Source organism: Haliotis asinina, chromosome 2 (assembly GCF_037392515.1).
Source record: "Haliotis asinina isolate JCU_RB_2024 chromosome 2, JCU_Hal_asi_v2, whole genome shotgun sequence".
NCBI lineage: Eukaryota > Metazoa > Mollusca > Gastropoda > Lepetellida > Haliotidae > Haliotis > Haliotis asinina.
The window spans coordinates 75,052,272-75,078,917 of record NC_090281.1 but is presented as its reverse complement, the minus strand read 5'-3'; the positions used below and the strand labels follow the sequence as shown (position 1 = coordinate 75,078,917).

The following is a 26,646-nucleotide window of genomic DNA, read 5'->3' as shown; positions in this document are numbered from 1 at the left end:
TACTCACTGTGTGGAGTAACAAAAGGAGGGGAGATAAGTCACTTCCGCGTCAAAGGCGAAAACGAAAACAAACTTGCTCATTCGATGAGTGTTTGAAAATGCGGACCAGTGTACTGTTTACGGGATTTTTCTTTAGTAGTACATGTTTTCTGCATTTGGTTGTGTGCATTGAGCCAATCTCCGGCTTCTCCGCTGCAGCTGCAGTAGTAGCAGCGGCCTTCCTATCTGGGTTCGAAGTCTTGAAGAGTTATGTTACTGAAACATGCGGGGACCGGTGGATTGTCAACAACCATACAGGTACTGATGCGTGAACCCAAGATTAAACTTTACCATTTGTCTTTTTAACCGTATTAGTTATAATTGTTACCTCGTTTACAAACTGAATTTGGTAATGTTATATTTAGCTAGAGAAACAAGTAGTCTGATCAGTGGTTAGGCCAATTTTCCTGAGGTTATTCGGCTTGCAGTGAATTCGTAGACCAGACTGGTTCGTAGACGTGCAAATCCGGTGGATTCGTAGACGAATTGAGCGGTGGATTCGTAGACGTTAGTAAATGATGTCAGTAAATGTTAGTTTGGTAGTATTATTAATTCTGACATTAGTGCAAACGAAAAGTGTTTGAGTTTGGTGAAATAAAACAATATGTTAGGTAAGTATGATCTTACCTAACCAAACATAATGAGCGGCGTGCAAATAATATAATAAACTCTGAGTTTTCTGAAATAAAATACCAAACTACACAATAGGTAAGTATGATCAACATTCAGCTATGGAAACAATCTCAGAAGTAGCAGTGGAGAAGGATAGAGCATGTTGGTCACCGACAAGTAATTAAAGGGGCACTGATGCGGAGCAATTTCCGTGGACTGGTGTAAACTTTTGTTATTGTTTTTCTCCCGTGAGTACCCGGATGATATCCCAGAATTCGTGACTGGTTCGTGACCTCTGCTGCGCAGTCCGTAAGCGCAATTGATAGTTTAATTATAGACAGATCAACTGAGGTGAAGTCATTTGTACTTCATTACAAATGTATTATGAAAAACAAATGAAACACTTTGAAGGTTAATCACCTGCCAGTGGTAGAAATGGTAAAAATCTATTAGGACGGAAAAATAACGAAGCCAATGTACGTCTCTATATTTTGTCTCATAACCCTAATTAGTTTGTTGTCATATTTGTATGATTCTGAAAATTAATAAAAGTACACACGATTTGCTTATACTCAAAGTAAATTTCCAACATAACAGCAACATTTATACATTGTATAGATTGCCAATGTGGATCCTATTTCACACATATACGCGATCTAGTGTTTTCTGTCATACAGATTCTGCTGAATGCTACAACAAATAAATTAAAACAAAATGCAAATAATGAATGTAAAACAGACTAATTTTATAGCAACCTTGTTCAGGAATGTATCCATCAATATCCACGTAAAAGAAATCGCATTCCATTCATCTGCAGCTGGCAAATAATCCTGCTCTCTGTCGCGTGTCTTACAACTCTCATTTGCGAAAAAGTGACACATCATTTCACGTCTTTCGTTGGTGAAAACTAGATAAACCTCTCATTGGTCTCCCAAGATAGCACACCTGGCAACTAATTGTATGATGTCCACTATTCTAAGTAATTTAGTTAAGCAATATTGAGCAATCAATCAATCAACGCAAGGGTGGTTAATTCTTTGAAGGGTGGATGTTGTTTTTGCACTCACACTTTACGACAGGGTGTAGTCATCTACACACACTGCCTTTTGACAAATCCGCTAGAAGATAAAAGTAATTAATCAATCACTGTGTTACCGGTTAATCCTTTGATCGATGTTTGTTTTTGTTACTCAGCTGATAAACCCTCTTGCATCACTTACATGCACATATTACATAACATACAATACATTTGCCATTACAGACAGGAGAAATGCCAGATGGGAACCTTTGTTGAGTAACCGAAGTGGTGTTGCTACTAATTATACCTGTTATAAATTCATGAATTGACCATCAAGAGAATGATGACAAATAACACGTGTAGGTTTACACCATCAAACGCGAGTTACAGCAAGGAAAATGTAATCTCTGTGTCGCATGCAGCCTGAAAACACTTATGGGCCGAAACTGTTTTGAGGATACCAACGGAATTTCGTTACATAAGGAATACACACAGGCTTTTGCTGTGTACTTTGGTAAATAGGTGAAATAAGTTGTTTTTTTACGAAAGACAATTTTCAGATTTCTCTACCAAAGGCATCGTTTTTTTGTTTACGAATTCAAATAAATCAACTGTGTGTTTTATTATCATAAATAATAAACCATTGTAGCTACCATAGCTACCAAAATTTACGTAGGCTATTTGCTATCACAGCTCAACCAACACTCAAAACTACCTAAATATAAAGCTTTGCAATCTTCCGTACTGAAACAAATGGCTTGCTACGTGCCTGTAGACATCATATTTTCATGTAACATGATTAAATATCAAGGTTAAAAACACAGAAATAGGATCAAATTGGATCAGTAAGTATACCATCCAAGCATCCGAAAAGAACTACACTGCTGGGATATATGGTTACGATCAGACAAGGAATACCATGGATATTTTTAAACAAATGGCATGTGATGGGCATCCGGCCTCCTGACTGTTTAGGTGAAGAAATTCTGCTAATATGGACAGGAGCCCAGTTCCTTTGTCCGTCACGGTCGAAGGAGTGGGCGCTGACCAATTTGCGGTCTGCTTTCGTAATTAGACCGTTGGCGAGAAGCATTATTCGCTCCGCATCAGTGCCCCTTTAACACACTTGAATATACACACACTATTTCACAATCAAAATAATTCACTACTTCCTATTCCCACTGAATTGATCAATATTCAACGACACAGACAGAAGCCCAGAAGTAGCACTGGAGAAGGTGGAAGGGTCACTGCCATAGTAATTAACAAAACGCAATCAAAACAACTCACTAGTTCCTAGTGGTTTATCAAAATTAATATGCTTGCAGAATAATATTATTCAATTATTTATACACGTCTACGAAATCACCGTCTATGAAACAGTCTGGGTTACAAAATCACCACGTCTATGAACTGGTTCAGTCTATGAAAACACTGTCTCCCGGTTATTCAACTGGCTCTTATCAGAGACCATATAATAATCTATTATATGGTCTCTGCTGTTATCCATGCTTATGCATGTTATGGCGTGTTGTTTTTGCTACTCTAGTTTCAACAAACATGCCTGTCCCATAAAGAAAATGCTTGCAAGCCAAAAAGGTTTGTTGCTGAGCATAATGAAGAGACTTGCACAACAGCTTCTCTTACATTGTATGATGGCTGAGGACATAGGTTTATATCTCTCATCAAGATATATAAGATCACATAGTACAATATGAAAGGAAAAGTATATAACAAGGTCAGCACTCATTCTAAGTGACTTGTACCCAAGGTTACCATAAATTCAACTTTAAAATGTATTTTATATGGTGCTATGATTAGCATGATTAGAGTCCCACTCTACAAAGTCATCTCAGCGCTAAGGTATACTTAACACTTAACACAATCACACTCACAGTGCTAAAAATACTTTTCGAAAGGTTACCCTTGTAATGACAATATGTATGTAGCTACTGTTCTTTGCATGACAAGCCCATGTGATTTGTAAACCAAATCATGCCAACAACCACACCTCAAATCTATTAATGTCTTCAAATCAAACTACAAACTATATTTTGCTCGTGTTAGATCATCAGTTTTTCATTACCCAGGCATAATTACAAGTGAAAAAGTGGGTAAGAATTTTTTCAGCAACCGATGCATGTTGTAATAGGCCACTATCAGGATCAGCTGATCATTCTTGTCATCCTTCTTGATGCATGTCATCTAATCCAAATTCTGCAGATCAGTGCTCAGTGACTGATTTATCTGAACCAAACTTTATTGTTCACAGAGCAGCACTTATCACAATTTGGCTGAAATTGCTGATATAATGTTATATCCTAACTCACTCACTGCAAGTCATCATTATATAGCTGGAATTTGATGAGATGATGTGATAAATGACAAACGAGCATAGAAACAGAAAGCATAGTGATATAGAATGACATTGGGCACCCTCACGAAATGGCAATGGGGATACATAAGTAGTGTTTGCAACTCAAATAGAAACAAATATTTTTTAAACTAAATTTATTTCATTCAAGCACTCCATACTTCAGGTCTCCCAAAGCAGCTTAATGAGAAGCTGTATGGTCAACACCTTGTACTGAAAGCTGTGACCACTCATGTCCGGGGACACATCAAGTCTGCTGAACCTGCCAAGGCTCTTGCTCTCTCCTTCCATGGCTGGACAGGCACGGGAAAAAACTATGTTAGTCGAATGATAGCAGAGCAGCTTTATAAAGAAGGGATGCGCAGCAAGTTTGTTCATCTCATCTCGGCAACCAAAGAGTTTCCACATGAAGGAATGGTTCCATTCTACAAGGTACATTGCTATTTGCTTTGTCAGAGTAGCATTTATCTTCTGTATATTAACACACTGATAAAAATTTCTTTGATATGTTTAACTGATGTTTGTTATTCTTATCACAATAATAGTGTCTTAGGTCACGTATCTCTGTCCTGTTGAATATGTTTAATTTGTTTTTATGAGGGATTTTTTGATTATTCAAAATCAATATGACAGGCAGGATGTTTACTTCCTTGGTGACATCTTTGACAAAGATACAATGTCCTGGATGATTGAGAATCATAATCAGAAAAATATTCTTTTTTAAAACCAAAAGAAGCAGATAAAGACATGGAAAGGGGACACAATTCCACATGTATGCATGCTGCTTAATCTTAGGGCCTCAACTTGTCGGTAATAAATTGTTTGTGTATGTTAATTGTTATCAAGCCTACCAAAGAAATCTTTCCCACTGTGCAAAAAAAACGCAGAAAAGTCCACATTAATCATGGAAACAGCAACATAAACATATTACCACACAAACAGTAAAAGTGGCAATGAAAAACTATGAAACTGCAACATTTTTACAACAGCAACTTTGACCTCTACTGCACATGCACATTACGATCCATGCTTCTCTCAAATTTCCGAGCAACCATGGGTCGCCTTGTGTACAGTAGTAAATATATTGAAAATGTCGAAATAATTACTGTCAATCATTTCATATGAATGGAAGGAAAACTAAACAAGTGTGCACACAAGGATGATGATTATGTTGATGACCGTCAAAAATAACACAACAGAAATACTTTAAAAACGGGATGTTCAAACTGGAAAATGGCAGCATGCAATCGAATCTTCATCTTCCATGTGTGCATGTGCAAAATCAAAATTGGAGACTTTTCTTTTTTTTAATAATAATAATAATAATAATAAGTGTTCTTGTATAGCGCACAAATCAAACTGCAAGGCAATTTCTCTAGGCGCTAGAAGACAGAGTGATCTGAAGAAAGGGTTAAAGTTCATAAGCTTGTTTAAAAAGGAAGGTTTTCAGTTGAGACTGGAAAGATTCCATGGACGAGGCTTGTCGTATGTGAAGAGGCAGTGAGTTCCAGAGAAGGGGAGCTGTGTAAGAGAACTGTCTATGTCCATATGACTTTAGTCTGACCTTGGGAACATTCAGCTGACAGTTCGAACTTGATCTTAAAAGCCGCGGAGGGACATATTCCCTGAGGAGATCTTTCAGATAGATTGGAGCTTTGCCATGGAGGCACTTGAAAGTGAGAGTGAGGACTTTATACTCTATTCTCTGTTTCGTAGTCAGTCAGTGTAAGAGTATCAGCAATGGTGTAATGTGACTGCACTTGTTGACTCGGCAAGTCAGTCGCGCCACAGAGTTCTGAATCCTCTGTAGCTTAGACAGTAGTTCTTGGCGGATATTTACAAGATGACTGCAGCAGTAGTCCAAACGTGAGAGAATAAGTGAACGAACTAGATGGTGAGCTGCATCGAGTGTCAGAATATCACGAATGGAAGCAATACTTCTGAGGTGAAAATAGCATGACTTACAAACAGAGTTCACGTGTGTTTCCATGGACAAGTTTGAGTCTAGAAAAACACCAAGGTCTTTCACCGAGTCACTGAAAGGAACTTTCTCGTTACCCACTACCAGCGAAGACACATCCACCTTAGCTTTGCTACCAGGTGATCCACACAGCGGAACCTCGGTCTTACTGTCATTTAATCTCAGCTTCCTTTGTGTCATCCATGCTTTGGAGTCAAGGATACAGTCTTCGATTATAGAATTATCAGCTCGGAGTGAATCCGATTTAGTGGAACGCAACAGTTGTGTGTCATCAGCATATGACTCATACATCACATCCAGTTCTAGAAATTTAATGTTGCCATTTTTATTGTTTCAGTAGCGAGGAATTATGTTGCCGTTTCCACATTTAATCTGTGTTTTTGTGCAGTAGAAAAGTTTTCTATGCTAGGCCTGATTATGATCATTATGATTGATGATGTGAGTGCTGACATGGACTTACTTCAATCTTACAGGACCAGCTGCGAGCGTGGATTGAGACTAACATCACCAAATGTTCTCGCTCATTGTTTATATTTGACGAAATGGACAAGATGCCATCAGGTCTCATTGATACCATCAAGCCGTATCTCGACTATTACGAAAATCTGGGAGGTGTCAACTACCGCAAAGCAATATTCCTTTTTCTGAGGTCAGCAAATATCAGAACAATTGCAAGTTTGTAAATATTTCTGTAAATCTGCATTTTAGCTAATTTCTTAGCTGACCCTAACTTTCAAGATTCAGTTAGATCATTTCCTTGTTCACCGACTGTTCATGTGAACTATCTGCTCATTACTCAGTCATTTTATGATTGTTCAGTTTCATTTGTCATGGGCAGGTAGTGTGTGGTTTGTAGACTAACATAATAATATGGTATTTGAATACTTTCATGCTTTAATCTGTCATTATTTGACACACATGCTTTAACAAATTCATGGAAATGTCCATTTGTAGATTCTTATTCAACCCTCTATTATGACCTGGACATATAACTTAGAGTGTGTATGGTTTTATGCTGCTCTTAGCAATATTCCAGCAATACTCCAGCAATATCACAGCAGACAACACCGGAATTATGGGCTCACACACTGTCCCCATGTGGGAAGTCGAACCCAGGTGTTTAGTGTGACTAGCAGAACCTACCCCGCAACCCCTTAGAAGGATGATGAGTTATTGTTGTATTTTCACCTTAACTTTGTTCACATTGTTTTGTTCTCTGTTCACAGCAACGCAGCAGGAGTTAACATTACCCAGTATGTGTATCACCACTGGTCACAGGGCTACCCCCGGGAAGATATCAAAATGGCAGATGTTGAAAAAATCATTACCCTTGCTGCACTTAACTCAAAAAGTAAAATTCATTCAATTTTGGATTTAACTGAACATTTAGTATCTAACACATCTGAGATGGATTTGGCAAACAAGCTATTTCTGAGTTATAACAAACTGCTATTTGCCTAAGATTTTGTTGTTGAACACCACACTGAACGATAATCCAGCTCCAGGGTGGTGGTCTTTAAATAATCAAGTCGAAACCAACAATCCAGTGATTAACAGCATGAACATTGATCTATGTAGTTTGGATACAGTGATATGTTAGCCAAGTCAGGGAGCACTCAGCCCCAAAATTAAAAACTCAATTATTGATTATTTGAACGTTTAATGTCTAACATATCTTAAGTGAGAGGTGGATTTGGCTAACAAACTCTGAGTTGTCTACGATTTGGTAGGTTGGTTTGTTGTTTAACGCCACACTCAGCAATATTCTAGCTATATGGCAGCAGTTGTTTGTAAATAATCAAGTTTGGACCAGACAGTCCAGTGACTAACAGCATGAGCATTTGGGATACAATGACATGTGTCAACCGAGCCAGCCTCTGACTGTCCAGTCGCATTAGTAACCTCTCTGACAAGTATGGGTTGCAGAAGACCAACTCTAACCCAGTCCTTCAAACGATTTCACATGTTCATAAAACATGGATAAGGAAGAACAAATGATGATATGTCTACAAGTATTTAATTGATGGAATATGTTTCAGCTGGACTTTGGCACAGTGAGTTGATCACCAAGCACATGATCACAGCATACATCCCCTTCCTTCCCCTGGAGAAGACCCATGTGAGAAAGTGCATCAAGGACAGCATGGTTGCTAAGGGTTACCCAGTGACCAATGAGAGAGTTGAAAGTGTTATTGAGGAACTTTCATTCTGGCCTGAAAGTGAACAGGTTTTCTCTGTAACTGGCTGCAAAAGGGTAGCAGAAAAAGTGGATTATGTTATGGAGGAGATTTGATTGTCACAGTCTGGTCTCTGTGGGTCAGGCTGCCATTCGAAGGGCTATGTTTATGTAAAGGTGTTCACATCATTTTAGGTAGCTATAGTACCCCAGGAATTCTGTAGCTGTTCATAAAGTATTCTTTTCATAACCCATGTGGCTTATGAAAACTGATATTTCATATGAACAGCTACCAATTCCTATGGTGCAGCTGTCTATATGCCTGTGGCAAGATGAAGTGGAACTGATCTCATGACATAGAACAAACATTCACTGGATCACCAGAACCTTGGTTTGAGGTCACAAGATCCTGTTTAGGTCACTTGAACCTGGGAAGGTCACCAGATCCTTGAAAGGAGATCAGCGCATAATAGGGTGATGAAGATGTCAAGAAATCTTTCTGGTGACACATCATTCAGGATCTGTTTCCTTCACAAGCAATGATGTTTTGAATAGTGCTACAGCTGAACGACTTGGGTGTAGGACAAAAGCTTAATTAAAGTTCCTGAAGTTTTCACGGTTTGAAATCATTACGGATTTATCAAATTTGCTACTTACTCCTCTTCAAAATCAGATTAAATTTCTTCCAATCTTAAAATCCAATCATTTACACAGATACATTTGCATTGGGTGGTGTATTAATTGTTGATAACAAATGTTTCATTTCAGCTCATGCTGTACCTGAAGGGCAAAAGTGATTTGGTGCTACTTTTTGTCCCCAGTTGAGCCAGTGCTGATACTGGTATCTTGAAGTAGCTTTTTAACAACTACTTAATTATCATCATGTAATGTGTGGGAATATTATCAATGCATCATCTGTCTCTCCATGAGTCTGTGTGTCCATATTCATTTTGTTTCCAGACATAACTCATTATCTTTCAAAAAAAATCACAGCTATATCTATAGATATTGCCATTTACAGCGTTTTGTCATTTTTATGTTTCTTGATTTCCATGGAAATGTTTTGGACCTAGTCTCAAGAGACTGGGGTGGGTTTTCTTTTCGCAGCAGAACTCAAAAACCATTCAATATCTTGGAAATTTTTGCCTTTAGGTTGGTATAAGGTAATGCAATATATAAGCTCTCGTATACCAAACCAAATCTGACTGGACCAAAGGCATTGTATTGCATTATTTGCCATACTATGGAAAGAGCATACCATTTCATCCTTATTTTTTCAACAAAATTGTAGATTCATGGATGCAGTTCGTCATGGTGAGGATCTAGGTTAGATTCCTAAAGAAATGCCTGTTAGGTAAATCACTTCCATTTACAAATCATGCTTTATGGAACACAATGCACCCTGGCTTCAATATTCTGCTTTCATGGACTCCTAGCCTCTGTCATTACATCTTCAGTGCTCCAGTGTATTGTAGCTTCATTCGGTTTAGGAGCGATGGATTAGCATAGTGGTTAAAGTGTTTCCACTTCATACCGAAAGCTCGGGTTCTTTTCCCCAAATGGACACAATGTGTGAATATTGCTAAAAGCAGCATAAGACCATACTGATTCTGTTTGATCAACACCCTTCATCAATTTATCACCAAAGCTTCGCATGTAAGGTCACCATCAGCATCTCATGCATCTTCAGCTTAGCCCAAATCTTCCCTTGTCCAAAGGACACGTCTAATTTCAAACATGTTCCATCAGATCAATGAATTCTGATGTATTTCACTTAACCATGTTAATCGGGAGACTGTTGTAAATGTCATGTTGAAAATGGCTTAAATAATTGAGATACAAAAGGGGAAAGTGATTCGACATAGGTATTTCAGATGAAATAACTGATGGAGGCAACTAGACCAATCAACATGCCAAGGATCTCCAACTGAAGAGTTACAGTTATATTATATACTGTAAATCATGACAGACAAAAGTAAATCATATGTGTCCTTTCCTAATGAAATCACAGTGTCATTGTGCAGTTTCAGTACCTATGTATATACCAGAGGTGAAACAATATAGTGTGGATGCAATACAATAAGTATGCTGAATATGTTGGTGCAATACAATTTGTGTGACATTTCCCAAGTTCATATTCTCTCCCTTTTTGTAGGTGGATCACAACCCAGAATCACTTGTTTTAAAATCTAAGATAGGAAGGATGTTATTGTAAGTGAGAAACATGTTTTGGAGGCCATGTAGATTCTCCAAATTGTAACCAACCACAAATACTGAATCTGCAAGAATAATCTGCATCAACAGCATCTGGAAGAATGAAATTTGCAGTGTTATGGATCATATGTTCTGTGGTACATTAGTTATAAATTGATGTATCGTATCATGAACTTATTACAGTTAAATTGTGTTGATATTACACCACACTTATGTACATATCACCTACCTAACTCAAGGCAGTGGTATGAATACAAGCGAGGGTGATACTTTTCCCTGTTGAATGCACTGCCCAGCTAAGTGAATGTTTTTTAGTCTCGAAGCCCTGCCTTACACAACAGCAATACTGACTGCAGCATGACATTACGTTTTGGCTTTGATTGTTAAAATATGCAGATACTTATGAAGCTCTAGACTGTATCACAGAGAATGTCATCTTCCATGTTAACAATTCACTGTGTACATGTATATGTTATCACTGATCTTGAAATATGGTGCTAGTTCTTCTACATATATATTTATAGGTGGACATAAGATACATAAATTTGTTTATAGAACATTCATCCTTCTGCTTTGAAGAATAAAGGGGGATATGTATAACATATATGTGTATCTTTTGCCTAGCTGTAATGTGCGTCTGTTGGTTTACATTTCATGGAATAAACTGAAAAATATATGTAGTTTGTTGTTTCCACATCAAGGTTGCTTGTTTTTGTTTATGGTTATGCCTCAGAAGTCCTTGGTGGCATGCCAACACATACTGGGGTAGAAATTATAAAATGTATGGGGTCATTAAAGAAACCAATATGTTTAAAGTAGTTTCTGCAGAATCAGCATTACATACATTCGCCATTACAGATAGTGTCTTGGACAAGCATGAAGGCAAGTGAGTGGGTCTTATGCCAATTTGGGCAATATTCCAGCACTATCATGGCAGAGGACACCAGAAATTGACTTTACTTATAGTACCAAAGCCTTTGGTGTGAGGAGCGGACACTTTTACCACTGGTTTACTCCACCTCCCCCATAAAAGGTAAAATAAATGTGCATGCTGTTTGAAGATCCAGGTTAGAATATATCTTCTGCAACTGCTGTGTCGGAAGAGGAGACTAATCCAGCAAATTTCAAACTGTCAGGTAATCTGTCAAATTTCAGAGCATGTTTACACACTGGGCGAGTCTTGACTCTAAGTTAACTGGTTAAGGAGTCAGCTTGTATTGGATAAGATGGTACATGTTAAAGGGTTCTCCAATGAGGAATCAGATGTTTGTATAGGAGAAATCAGATGTTTGCAATGAACTATCATCAGTTTTATTAATTAATTATAAAAGTGTTAGTAAAGGTATTAGCACAACTTGAAATTGATCTTAAAGTATCTCCTCAAAGGTTCTCAATCGAAGATGCAAATATTTGCAGTACATTTTGATTTTGCAATCAGTTTAGAAATTGATTCAAAATGTCACCAGCCAGTGGGGCCAATGATCCCAAAATATCACAAGCCCTTCTGACACTTTACTGGCCAGAATAATTCATGAGAATAAATAGAGTATTCATTTCCCAAATTAATTGTTTCAGACTTTTAACACTGAGCCTTTGACACTGATGGGGTTGGAGAACCCTCCTAGCCGGCTGGTTTTTGCTTTCGATCAATGGTGACTCGCTGTCTCACTTCAGGACCGAAAAATGATATTACTGCTTACAATTTAGACAGTTATTTGTGTAACAACATGCATTTAACTATTTGCTTATGTTTTAGGGAAGATGCAGGTACAATGATCATCTCCTAAATTATCAATAGCCATGCAGGCCAGCTTCAGCAACCTTTGACAGGCCTGAGCAAAGGTCAACTACCATTTTGCTAGTGTGCGGGCAGTTTATTTTGAACACTGTTTGCAATTTCATTTCAGGTATCATATAATTTTACATAAAAATGCATGTCAGATGTGGGGCATTCACAGTTGGCAGTATGTTCAGGTACTTTTTCGTTCAAATTCAAGAGGTTCCAGATATGCATAACATAGATGATTCAAGTACACATCTAAGATGTCTACCAAGAGAGAAGAAAGAATCTACCAAGACTGCCTACATCACAGCGTGAGGTCCAAATGAGGTGGGAGTGAATGGACAAGAACATATTCCAGTGAAGACTTTCTGATTAGTGGCATTGAAAACCAGGGACGGAGAACTTTCATCTTCACCAACTCGGCCAGCGTGGAGTTCCCAAGTGATGCAGATCTACAGTGACGGCAAATGGCCAATCTAGACCTGGAACCATTATACCAACACCCACAGGCCTAACAACTTGGAAGGATGGCACCACAAGTTATACCAACAGACATCATCTCATCTGAATATCTTCATCACCATGATCCGAAGAGAACAGTCAGTCACTGAAGTGAAGATAGCACAGTTTGAGGGCCATCCACATAGCTGAAACGGCACCGACACTATGTTGAAGCTGACCAGCACATCCGCTGAGAGGAGTGACTACAGAGCAGTGAAATCGGATTAATGGGCTACACTGATTGTGTTGGATGCTTGCTCAGAGTATGATGTTCGTGGGAAAACTAAAAATATGTCAGTGAAATGTTTCACTTTATTGAATGCAGATACAGGTACAATGCAGATGTATATGGTATAATATTCTTATATTTCTCTGTATGAATGCATTTTATTAAATGCATTTTATTGCTCGCAGATAATCCTTACCTATCTTTTTCTATATGAATGTAGTTTATTCAATGCATTTAATGCGTCAAAGTGGTGCAACAAATCATGAAAGTACAAAAATAGTCAAACCATCCAACACCCCTTGCAGCTTTTATTTGGTATGATCCAATGTTTTCACTCCTAATTAACAGTGATCAGCCCAGTGCATTTTATAATTGGAAATTCCACAGATCGGTATGCGACCATTTTTTTATGCATGTCATTGTGTACATTGGAATGTCTGGTTCAGATTTGATTACACTACAGATATTCCATAATTTTTAATTGGAATATTGCTGTGAGTGCCATTAAACAACACTGTAGCATCAGTATGGATTAGCAGAAACATACACGACAAAGCAATATGTCCTGTATTTTTAACTGTGCATACATTCCTTTTGCCTTTAATATGACTGAATGTAGATTCAGTTAGGTCACATGGGAGCATGCTCAGTTCCATGAGTGTTTTCTGAATAGTTTTACCCCGTTTAAACACCATCAAATAAGTAAAAATATTTTAACATGCTACTATTCATCACCGGAAAGGACAATAACACATTTATTTACAAATATTATAATCCAATGACCCATATCTCATGAACCACATTACCCACATGTGAAACTTGTGATATGGCTTGCTTGAAACATAACTCAAGATACGATGATAAATACTAAAATATTTTATTGACAGTGTAAAGAAGTAGCACACACCTCACTCACTCTTTCTTGGCCCATCTTAAATAATACTTATGTACAACACATAACAGTCTTTTTTTTCTTTTCATGACATGGTTATATAATGTAACCATATATTATTGACGAGACATTTCAGGTGCATCTGAAAGTAGTTCATGAACAAAATACAGTTCAGTAATATGTCCAGTAAAATCTCCATAATGATACTGAATGTGTTTAGGACTATTTGCCAGCATTAATGACATAACATGACAATTTCAAATATACAAGAAATGAGTAACAGTCAACACAGCAAAACTTAAACTGAAATGTAAATTTAAACAGAACAAATGGGAATCATAACAGAACTTAACAATGAAAAGCAGGCTGAAGTTATGTTCAAGTTCTGAGATTATTTACAATGAAACGAAAGGGCACTTCAACATTCTATTGCAACATCTGTGCTGTTGTGTGAACTTTCTTCCATCTGAAGAAGTGTTTTTCGACAAAGCAGAACAGACTTTTTATCTCCAATTGTTTCATACAGGTGACTGGCCTGGGTGACCATCCCAACCCTGGCACCCACACTGCTGACTAAGGGATCTGGCAAGTGGCGGCCTGCCAACAAGAGAGCAGAGGCCTGCTCTCTCTCAGATGTGTCACTGTATGAAGTCTCTTCATTATCTGAAAGACAACACACACATATACTTCATGTGTTGTGGAGGCAGTCTATTGGAAGCTCTTAAAATCTCAAAGGTTTCACAAATGTACTACTGTAGAAATATTTTGCTGGATTCTTTTAGGCTAAAAAAATCGTAAATTACATTATCAGGAGTCCATTTCAATTTTACACAATGAAAGCCTATCAATTAATGATGGCACAAGTTGTGAAACTCTAACCAAAGTGGATAGGAATTAAAATCAAATTCGAAGGACTTTGTGGACTTCTTTCCAGAGGATATCAACACACTCTTACACTTACACATAGCTACACCAAATGTTGATACTTACATGTCTCAGTTCTCTGGCTTCGTCTCCGGATGCTCCGGTCAAGCAGCTGCTGAGTTCGCGCAGGACTAGCTCCAGCCATCACACGAGCCATGGCTTCATGCAGGAACACCTAAATACAAGCACATAGTCAGTAATCAATAATAATAAAGCCAAAATATCACCTGATACAGTAGGTGCTGTGACATAGCCATGCTTCAAAACAAATGTCAGCCATGTTCGAGCAGTTTCATTGAACCTGATTACCTAATACAACATGTCTACATAATCCAAAGATAATTAAGCGTTTACTTACCTTAGGCAAGGCAGTTTTCATGACCTGTGAGAGTTTGCGGAGACTAGCCAGATCCTGCTGGAAGGCAATGAGTTCTGTCTGAGAGACAGGCTTGGTAGTGCCCTGCCAGTCATGCGTCATCTCCCAAACCTGTGACCGAGTCATCAGCAACCAGTCACAAGTAAGCAACTGAATGGCCTGCAATGATAAATAAAGCCACATCAATATTTATTGGCGTGAAAATGACAAAAATGAAACTCTTTAACAAAAATCAGCCATCTCAACGATGACTAGAAAATTATAACAACAAAGTGAGTGAGTGAGTGATCAATTGCTTTGAAACTCATTTTACATATTGATTGTTGCAATCCTCAAATCCTGACAAGAAGTGTATTTTGTAGCTTCCTCCTGACGTTGTTCCTGCAGCTGTGCTTGCACTGCAGATGCATTGCATAACTGTTAGCTAATGCAATGCAACTACAATGCACCACAGACACAAGAATGTTGTATTCCTTCAGAACCAGGTGCAGCAGAATCTTCAAGGTGCAGCAGATATAATCATATACTTTGTGGTGAAACATGAAGGTTCTAGTGCTTACTTTTACAGCTTCAGCTTTCTCTTGTGGGTAGACAAGTTTCAGACTCTCACGCAGTGAACGTCCTGCACGGTCACACTGTCTGATGCACATCTTGCTGTTAAAGTTCTCTCGCTGTTCCAAAAGGCTCTTTCTAGCTTTGTAGGCAAACATCACAGCCCTTGGTAATGGATCACTGTGAAGTACATCACATCCAATAAATGTGAGTAACATTTCACAAAACAATGTCATCATAACATCAGATTCTTCAAAACCAGTAAAGAGTGAAGTATGTTTAATGCTGCTTTGAACAATTTTTTCAATTACATAAATATAAGATGCAACAACTTACTCGTTTGCCTGCAGTTTCTTAGGGAAGACATCCAGCACACTGTAGTAGTCCTTGACATTGTCATCATCTCCCTTCAGCCAGTAGTAGGCAACACTGACAATGCCAGCCCACCACAGAGACACCTCATCTGAAAGTAGGTTTAATTCTTATTACTTAATAACCTTAATGTGAAATATTTAATCATCTAGATAATTTTAGTCACAGTATTGAAGAGACTCTCAAATGTATACCCAGTTGGGGTCTGACTGACATTTTGTCTTTCATTTGTCATAAAGCAAAGATGTTACCATACCTGCATTGTTCACCCCAAAGTCTCCAACAGCAGCTGAAGGATGGCCATCTTTCGTGCATGAACAATTGCAGAGCAACTGTGCATACTGCATGGTCTCAGAGACAGAATCCTTCCTGGAATTAGAAGTTGTCATTTTATTAGAACATGTATTTCAACATCAGTTAACATACAACATACTTTAATGGTGTTGAAAGTAACTTCTTTTTATGACACTAAAAATGAGTTTTTGATACAGTCAATGTTCAATTCAATATCTACAAGCAAACTTCATACAGCTGGAATACTACTCAGGGTAGCACCCAACTTGTAAGTATAAAGTAGCACAATAATACCTCTATTCTCACCTGTTTGGGTGTTCAGGAGCGACTAAGGAATACAAGGCCCGTGACAACAGGTTCTCTCGGAAGGCCTGTGTAACCTTAGCTAGTGGGTCCACTGAAAATGACAAGGGTGACATTTAGACTCCTCTACTCTAAATACAGTATTCTCACAGGGATAGCTCTGCCTTTAAAAAACTTGCAAATTAAAATTGAATGTAATTACCTTGGCTGTCAAGAGCAGAGAGAAATGTGTCCTTTGAATCAACTTTCAGTTTGGAGTCAACAAAGAAACGGTGTCCCTCAGGTTGAGCCAACCACTGAACATGAGGTCCAACTCGATCTCCATACTTCAAGCACACTCTCCTGGCCCGACTGAGGAAGTAACGCTGTAATACAGAGAAGAAACATCATTCACATGGAACAAAATAATGTAACCCCAAAGGTCATGAGCTTCAAGGGAGGAAACTCAGCAAATTGTTTTGAATGAAAGAACTGACCCCCCTAATTCAGAAAGTGAGTGAGTGAGTGAGTTTAGTTTTACGCCGCTTTTAGCAATATTCCAGCAATATCACGGCAGGGGACACCAGAAAATGGGCTTCACACATTGTACCCATGTAGGGAATCGAACCCGGGTCTTCGGCATGACGAGCAAACGCTTTAACCACTAGGCTACCCCACCGCCCCACTAAATCAGAGACAGAATAAAGCTGCTAAAGACAAACATAAAGCATCCAAAGAAAAAATTCCAACCCATGACACCCTTCACTTCTCATAATGATTAAACAAGGGGAGAGACTGTCAGGAATTATCAAAGCTATTTATCAACATCAAGATTGGTCAACAATTGCAATACCATGGAAATAAAATAGAATACTACATCACACTTACACTTGAAAAGAGAATGTTAATATAACTTTGCTACAACACTCACAGCAAGAAAATGCAGTTTCTCTGGAAGGGAAGTCTTGACCTGTAGAGCAGCTGTGGCATATATCTCCACCAGATTGGTCCGTGACATGGCTTCTCTGGCAGCTTCTGCTGTATTGACTGCACTCAGTGCCAGGTTCAAACCCCAAAGAGACCCACCACAGGATTCACCTGAAGAGCACATATTGCACGAACAAACTGTCAAATGTTTTCATTCTGATCAGCATGCTTTGAGGATTTCATATTGTCTTTTGGCATCTCTCACAGTACAGTTTCATCAGACTCATATCTGGATATTTGGAAGTTGTATGCACATTATGTTCCATTACCAACAAAAAGCAATAACTAAAAATTAAGTCCCTACATATATCTATTATGATACAAATGAGAATGGTGTTAAGCATGAAATGAAAGTATTTTAGCAGGCTACAGATTCAAGCTGAATAGTTAACAAAGTTACAGAACAAACCTGACAGATGAAGCTGGTTAAGATTGTGGAAGACAATAGCAGCATCCCGAGCAGATTCCTTCACATCACTACTCTTGATATTATTCCTCCAACCAGCAGCTTTACTGGACAACCAGCGACCTAGGTAAACACGGTGAAGTCCCTGACGTACCAACTGCCATGCAACACCAGAAAGCATGTCCAACGTGGAAGTAGGAAGGGGACGACCAAGAACCTGTAGACATTGCCGCAATTGGTTGGACGCAGCCGAAAAGTTTCCCTGGAAGATGAGGACAGAGTAAAGAGAGACTTACCCAAACTGTTTCAAATTACACAGAAAGGCTTCTGTGCCAGACAAGTAAAAAAAAGTAAAGGGCCTACTTGTTTCACATAAAAACCAAGTTACATAATTTGTAAACAGTCCACTAGTCAAAACTGGTTTGAGCTGAAGTTTGAGTCAAATATATGAGGTCTTGCCATGCTAAACCTGAAACATTATATTGAATAATAATATGAATGAGCCAGCTGGGTTTTCATTATTTTCATGAAATTTGTCTGTCAACATAGTCATCAGTATCACCATTGAAATAAACAGCCAATGCTTTTACTTACCCTCGTGATGTCAGTATCAGCTTGTTTTCGATGGCGCCAGAATGACACTGATGCATTCGAGTTCTTGCAAGTGACAGGTTCACCGTAAATCAATAACTTCGCAAGTACACCAGCAACAATAACACCATTCATCAGCCACAGAAAGAGTGTCGGAAACATCCAGCTAAACCAGCCTTGGTAACCGCCTGAAATACATTAAATTCACACATGTGAAAATAAATCCCAGTGTCTTTAGCCAAGGGTCAAGTCAAAAAGCACATCTCCACATGCTTAACATGTTCTAAGGAATAAAGACATCAAGCATGTTCTAGGGGATAAAGACATTAAGTTTCCTCAAGCAGGTCTTGCAAGCCCATAGCCCCCACCCCCTCCAAAAACTACCATCTATGTATCAGATTACTCTACAGTGAAAACAGAAATAATTAAAAAGCAGAACCAGGAAACTGACTCAAAGTAAGGACAACAAAATGTTAAAATTAAGTCACATACACTTTAGTCCCATTAATCCAACCTCCAACAGTTTTGTTGTTAATAAAATGAATAAACATAATTTAGACATCCTTGTTAATCCAACACTTCGCAGTGCAACTGACGATGTCGGACTAATGAGACTTGACTGTACATAATCATTTACCTTTCACTTAAAAGGACTGTTTCTAAAAGGCCTACATACTTTCAATGTACCTACATAATTCCTAGACAGCAACACACAATAGGCTGTTCCAACCTTTTCAGAGGTTTTGTGTCCAAACTTTTAAGTTGAAAGCTATATCTTATAATGATATACCTAATTTTGAAAACTCACCTGTGGCTTCTTGTGAGAAGTTTCCAAGCGAATTGAGATGTCTACTAGCTCCATGTCCAAGCCCAACTTGTGCCTCTATACCAACTTTACTGCTACCACCAAGTATTGAATTGAATGGGTTGAATGCAAGAATACCAAGCATGAACACACACAGGACCATGCGCGACCGATCCAGCATACCACTTGTCATACCAAACCGACTATCCTCTTCATCACCAGAATCATCTGTGAAAAACATAAAAAAACATCAAACCCAGTCTCTACAGTAAGTCATCATTGAAGTCTGTTGTATCATGTCTTCAATCAAGTGATAATACCAACAATCAAAGATCAGGAATTCTGGCATCAATCACAAAAACATGATTAAACATATCATTATTATTTCATGATTATCAATCAAACATTGAGTTTCAAATCCCTTACCTATCATACTGTCATTGGAGAGAGGACTATCAGGCTCAGAGTTGTCAGACACTGGAGGTGTCATTGGGAATACACCAGCTTCCTTTTTACATGTCAGCAACTCCTCTAGATCTGCAACACAACAAATAAAAGGTAATCATGGTAATAGGACCCAGCTAGTTAAGAATAACCTTCCACCAATTGAAGCAAGGGAACTTTAAATAGTAACTTTCAATAAAAGCTCCTTACTTTGCTTGCTGGTAGCCATCCTGAGAGCCATATTTTCCTGTTTCAGGCGGTTGTTGCTGTTTTGCAGATATCTGATGTAATCGATCGCTTTCCGTAAAATTGCAGATTTGTTCAGCTGAAGCAAAGAAACCATACAAACAATTGAAAATCTGAGGTCAATGCGTAATTCACTTACAACAGTCATTTTACTTTGATGCATTATGTAATCAGACAATACTGTCATGTAGGTATCTAGTGTTCCTCAATAGCAACAGACATGCATCTTCAGAACTCGGAATTCAAGGTACCTCCTAAATATCTTAATCAGATATTAGTTCTTGTAATAAGTAAGTCATAAATGCAGTTTAGACAGTAAATTACAACACTTGAAAGTCTAGTACTGGCTTCAAGTTCAACCATTTCTTATACAGTCTTCAATCCTCTACTTAATAGAAATCTCAACATGAACAAAGACATAGTAGAGAAAACATCGGATTACTTAAAACGGAAAGGAAATATCACAAGATCCCACCCCTCGCCTTATTTAGAAAGAATAGTGGAATCATTAACAAACCATTTTCACGACCCACAAATACAGGAAATGACTCCCCAAAACATTTACTGTGAATCTGTGAAATAAGACTCATTTTTCAAAACTATGTAAAATCCTGCAGAAATGTAAGACACACAGATCACAGCTTTGTTCACCAAATTACGAAGAAATTGCACATCTCAATTCCCCTTACCTTTGCCTCTGTTCCTGCTACAAGATCTTTTAACTCCACAATCTTGTCATTGATACTGAGCCTGTAGCGTTTCTCAATGGCATTGTGCGCTGTGCGTTTTTCCCCTTTGTGTGCTTTTTTGGGCACAGTATTGAGTCTGTTGATGGGTACCTTGTCCCCATCTACAACTTGGATAGGAATACTTGTGAGTATGGTGTTTCCCCCTGTAACAATTGTCTGCACCGGTGATGATGTCACACTGCTAACAGTAGTGTTCGCATTATTGACTGTAGTGACTGGAGGAGAAATTGACACAACAGTTGGTGTTGGTTCACTCACAGTGGTGGTCTTCAAAACTTGGGACTGAAGCAGCAACTACAACAGGAAAAGCCCATGTGAACCACACAAATATTTCAAATCAATGAGGTGAAATAATGTAGGTAAGATATTTATTACTACCATGATTGACAACATTAATAAACAATTCATAATGTATGCCATCATGGTCCAAATACAATATCTAAAACACCATGTCTGTGCAGTTTAAGAATAGCTATACAACCCATCAAAAGTTTAGACTCACTTAAAGCATTCACTTTATGGTGAGTGTGTTTGGTTTGAAGATAAATTATTCCACTACCTTGTGGGAACCAACTGCAAAACTTATGCAGATGAAACGTGTGGGAATGTTGCATCAAACTGCTAAAGTATGCGCAAATATTGTGCATGTAAAAAGCTGCTTTATGACGTAAAGTTTTAAGAATTCAACAATTTTTATAGTTTCAACATTTATTGAACTCAAAATTATTCTCATCATGTCAAATTTGTCTAACAATACATCAGTTTAAGTATAAACAGTGCCTTAAATAACATCAAACATTTTGCAAATTCTAGTTTAGAACAGTTGATTGGCTACATTTACACTAGTGAGTGTAAACTTTTGATGGGTAGTATATATTACAAAGGCTTCCTATACATTTAAAAATGGGAAAGATTTTTCTTACTAAACTGTCAATAGCAGTTAGTTTAAATGTATGCTGACATTTGGAACTATGTTTGATTTTTTTGTACATCAAAAATAGAATCGAAATCAGAATGTTCTGCATGAATTTAACTTGGCATGGTTTTAAGCAAACAACAAAGTTGCTTCAGAGACTACCATCTTAAATGATGTGTTTGAGAACAAATATCTTTAATTAAGAGTTAAATTTTTGCTTTCATCGGGTCAATATCATACCTGTTGCAGTTGCTGCAAACTAAGCTGACTGACATTAGTTGCTGTCTGCTGTACAGGTGCGGGTGCCGGTGTCGGAGCTGGAGCTGGTGCTGTCGCTGCCGCTGGGGCTGCAGACTGCAAAGACACTGCTTGTTGTATTAACTGCTGCACCTGGTTACGAGGCTGTGCCTGGGTTGTCGTCGTCGTCGTAACCAAAGGTTGTTGCAAAATCAGTTTCAGTTGCTGTTGAGGTGAGCGCTGTTGCACCTGTGGCTGAGTTTGTATTTGCACCTGTGGTTGTATCTGTACAGTCTGTGCCTGCAGTTGCTGAAGTTGTTGTTGCTGCTGTTGTCGCTGCTGCTGTGCAAGTCTTTGAACTTTTTGCATGGCCTGCATGCGAGCAGCGACCTGCTGCAACTGACTGCCAAATGATGTGTTGTCATTAATCTCAAGCAATGTTTTGAGCGCATTTTGATTCAACAATTCACTGATTGAGTCAAGCTGGGTTTCAGTTTTAATAGTTTGCACAGGTTGCACCAATTCTATTGTTGGTGTTGTTGGTGTCGCTGGTGCTGCTGTTGAGGTTGCCTCCACATACACAGGCTGCGGTTCAGCTGTCAATGTATCCGGCTCCTGCTTCACCAAAGGTAGGTCAAACAGGTCACCGTTTGGATTATCTCCATTGATGTACTTCAGAATATCTGAAATGTGAGCAATCAAAATTTCCAAATAAGTTCATTGACATGAATCTGATGCATTTCTACAGTAAAGCTAACAATGATGGAAACATGCAGCGCACAATAGTAGCATGGTCGTTTGAGTGGGAGGGGTTACCCACATTTGTAAAATATAATGCGAACCATCTCAATGGGTAAGTTTCAAGGATGTTTATAAGAAATGTTGGTAGGTTTCCAATGAATAGGTAGTATGAACTTGTTACATAAACCAGATGATGAAATACGTCTATCACATTTCTGTTTGGGAACAGGGTCATTAAGTACTTTTCCTGATTCTCTGATTTTACTGAACAGTGTTAACACTGGAAGTGTGTACATATTTGGCCCATTGGCATGTTACTTCCCAAAATAGACATGAAATTATTAATAGTGGACAGATATACTTCATTAACAAAAATCGAAATCACGTGCAAAGCGAACTCCTTTAGATGATTAGACATTCTGGTGATATAACAAAAACTACTTCCATTTCGTTTCCTTTTTCGCCTTGAACGTACTTGTATTGAGGGTTGGGATTGTTCTAGCCAGTGCCGAAAGCCGACTGTTTCTGATGCTTCACTTTGTAGATAGATGACAGCACTTTATGACAAACGTGTGGGAGGATAAATAATAGTTTCATAATAAATCGTAATGAGACTTGCTGTAGCAGACCACCGAGATATGTCGTTGACATATGCCACCCTGCACTCAATACACGTATATACCAAGTTACGCTAATCACTCTCGTAGTAAAATTACAGGGATTTCGCCGCGCTCAGGCGTGGTGGTACATGTTTGGTATCTTTGCAACGAAATATGGTAGAAAATTGAAATTTGGCCAGAATATACTTTACCATCAACGCTACCCAGTCCGCCACTTTCAAGATCATTTGTTGCCAATAAGTCTGGTCCTAGATCAGGCAAATTATCCAGACCGATCGGCCAGTTCAGGTTGTCGGCCATTTTGTTGTGACTGAATCTCACCACGAGACTTTAGCCAATCGACAGCGAGCAGCCGATCGGGTGATTTTACGTCATTACCCACTTTCATCCATTATGCTGATGACCCGCCGTATTCACATTAGGTAGGTCGCGCTAAATATAGATTTTCTCTCGCATGTTGGGAACGCTGGCCGGTCACACCTCATGCGTAAAGAGTCGAAACAGTTACAGCATCACAACGCGCCACACCACTGAGGTCACTTGCTGATTGTTTACCGATTTTGCTTGTGTCACGTGACGTTATCCATACATGGCTTACTCGTACAGGTGCGCGTTTCACTGTCTCGTAGCTGCCCTTCGTGAAAAAACATAAAGCGTGTTTTTCCATTTAAAACTGAAGAATGCAGCTGAGCATCAATGAATGTTAAGTAAATTTTATCCACAGTAAAAAGAAGAGAAATTTAGATAATTATGTTGATGATGTGTGTTGAATTGATTTTGAATACATGATCGTGTCTGTATATGTGTATAGGGTAAATATCTGCTTTGACATACTTTTGTCTCTGGTACTATGTGCGAGATCAAGTATTTTAAGGTGAAAGTTACGGATCCCAGTTACGTAGATCGGTGCTCATGCTGTTGATCATTGGATTGTTTGATCCAGACTCAATATTATTAATTTGGTGGTGCGCGGAATAGGTGCTCCAATAGCCACCAAAGCTTGCAATGACCAATCCTCCAATTCCCTGACTTTACCCACCACAACCTAGTTATACATAAGCGGAAAGTAGCTTGTATTGTCATGACCTTCCAGTAATGATTATGTTTGATCACAACAGACAATTATTGCACATACACATATGCCACTTCTTATCAGTTACCTGCTGCTGTTGCTTGTTTGGTTAGTTGATGAACGCTGCACTCGGCAATAGTCCAGCTGTAGAGTCTTCACCAGGCTATCCAGTGATCAACGGCGACCAGTTTTGTCAACAAATGGGACCAGTTTTGTCAACAAAGTCAGCGAGGCTGTCCACCCGATCCCTTCAGTCGTTTCACTCCCATAACGCAGACCTCCCAAAATGCAGATAATATTAGCACACTGATTACTTTGGCCATGCTGGTCACCCCTATTAAATGAATGTCCTGGTCCACACTCTCATAAATATGGAGAACAACACGGGTTTATGTAGACATCCTTTCCTAACACTAGTAGAAAAATAAAATAATGGATATCTTCATAAGAATATAAAGTAATTTAACCATGCCGAACGCTTTCTTGAAATCCACCAAAGCACAGTAGAATCTGCCTTTTCTTCAAGTTATAGGTTGTAGAATAAATGTGTTGTCAACTTTTGAAAGGTGTTTTCTAAACATTCTCCCCACCCACCAGGTATTGACCAATTACCCCTTCATTCTTTCTAAAGGTATCAATAATATTGTATAAACGATCACTTTCGCAAAGTGTTCAACAACGACATGCACCTATATTTACCAGGCTTATTATTACTTCCCTCTTTTAAATGAAGGTGTTATAATAGCAGTAGTCCATTCACACTGGAAATGATCTTAACACAATAATTGTGAAAATTTCTTTAATTTTCTTTAAAATGTCTGTTGGAATACCGATGTCTCTTGGTGACTAATTCAGTTAAGCGTCGTCTATTGCCGATATAATTTCTGCAATTGTTAGATCATAAAACAGTCATCATTTCCACAATCAGTACAGTGTTCACAGTTGATAACGACGTTCAGTAATATCCGCTCCACTACAAACTTCCCACTCCTGGTCACAGTCATCCCTTTAATCAGGATTTAACAGATCTTTAAAATATGTATGGCACATGTTTCTGGTAAAATATTATTCTTATCAGAACGTCTACATGAATATTTTTTCCGAAGTATTTTTTCAAAGCTGACTCAATGGATGGTGTGGTCAATCTAGTTTGCTACTTAACCGATTGTGTGGCCTCGCACCCTGTTAGGATTGGCTGTTTTGTTGTTGAACGCCCCATTCAGCAAAACGCCACCTATATAGACCGGCAGTCTGAAAACAATCGAATCTCGACTAGCCAAGCCAGTAAACAACAGCATTAGCATCGGGGTTAGTCTCTAATCGACTACATCTCTGTTCGCCTACGTATCCAATCGAAAACAAAAACAAAGCTGACTAATTAGGATGGAACAACGCACCCCTACTCCTAGAATGAAACCGCCTGACCAACGCCATAGTGATTTTGATTGACTATTGTTATAAGAATATTTAGTGGAATAGGAAGATAAGTATAAGTTTTAGTAGTGATTATTTTTATAAATGGCCTAATGTGTTAAAGTATAAGCAACTATTTTTCATGTTAGCTTGGTCGCGGTGTGCAAAGGCAATAAATAATAAATGGTACATGATTTGTAGTTTGGTTTTTTTTATCTCACTTTTCATCTGGTGAAAGTTTGGTTTAACTTCTTTTCTGCTCATAGTGTAAACATCCTTCTTTACTATTAGACAGATAGTGTTTAGAGGGTTGTTATTTGCCGCTTAAAAACCAAATAATATATTTTTTAATGTTGATTCAACTTGTCCTTCGCCCAATTAATACTCCCAGCTATGAGGACAATTCGGCCCACACTCCCTCTACAAAACTACACTCAAACAATAGATACCATAGAAAATATGCATAACGGTGATTCTCTAATTCCAGTCTTGTGTAAATAAGTATTAGTTGTTATAATATTCTGAATAATCTTCTGTTGGAAATATTTCAAATTTACACTTTGTGTACATCTATTGGACATTAAATGTATATAACACACTCATTCTTGGGAAATCGTCTTCCAATATTTCTTCTCATAAAGAATTAAATATCTTTTAATATCATAAATAAAGTCATTTTATACCTCTATTTCTTCTTTCAAATAGAAGAGTCCAGTTTCAAATCGGCTTGTTTATCACTACGTATAGTCTGTGGTCAACAGACCATGAAGTGTTGTTTAGAGAATGTAGGCGAATAGTGA

The 26,646-nt window shown here is 38.4% G+C and overlaps 2 protein-coding genes across 2 annotated transcripts; one reads left to right on the top strand and one right to left on the bottom strand.

Annotated features, from left to right (window-relative positions):
* The first annotated feature begins 20 nt into the window (after positions 1–20).
* LOC137274306 (torsin-1A-like) lies at positions 21–11,108 on the top strand. Its single transcript, XM_067807443.1, has 5 exons — positions 21–297; positions 4,210–4,475; positions 6,498–6,673; positions 7,251–7,375; positions 8,064–11,108. Exons 1-5 carry the CDS (start codon positions 99–101, stop codon positions 8,315–8,317), a joined length of 1,020 nt encoding a protein of 339 aa, XP_067663544.1. The 5' UTR covers positions 21–98; the 3' UTR covers positions 8,318–11,108.
* A 2,680-nt stretch (positions 11,109–13,788) lies between these two features.
* On the bottom strand, positions 13,789–23,942 carry LOC137274307 (sterol regulatory element-binding protein 1-like). The gene is made up of 17 exons (XM_067807444.1): positions 23,553–23,942; positions 22,004–22,683; positions 20,788–21,141; positions 20,063–20,177; positions 19,835–19,945; positions 19,412–19,636; positions 18,607–18,791; positions 18,016–18,274; positions 17,551–17,717; positions 16,843–17,005; positions 16,644–16,734; positions 16,300–16,412; positions 16,008–16,134; positions 15,680–15,851; positions 15,102–15,278; positions 14,810–14,918; positions 13,789–14,482 (listed from the first exon to the last, which is right to left on the bottom strand). The coding sequence occupies exons 1-17, from the start codon at positions 23,659–23,661 to the stop codon at positions 14,238–14,240; spliced, it is 3,402 nt and encodes a 1,133-aa protein (XP_067663545.1). The 5' UTR covers positions 23,662–23,942; the 3' UTR covers positions 13,789–14,237.
* Positions 23,943–26,646: the final 2,704 nt, after the last annotated feature.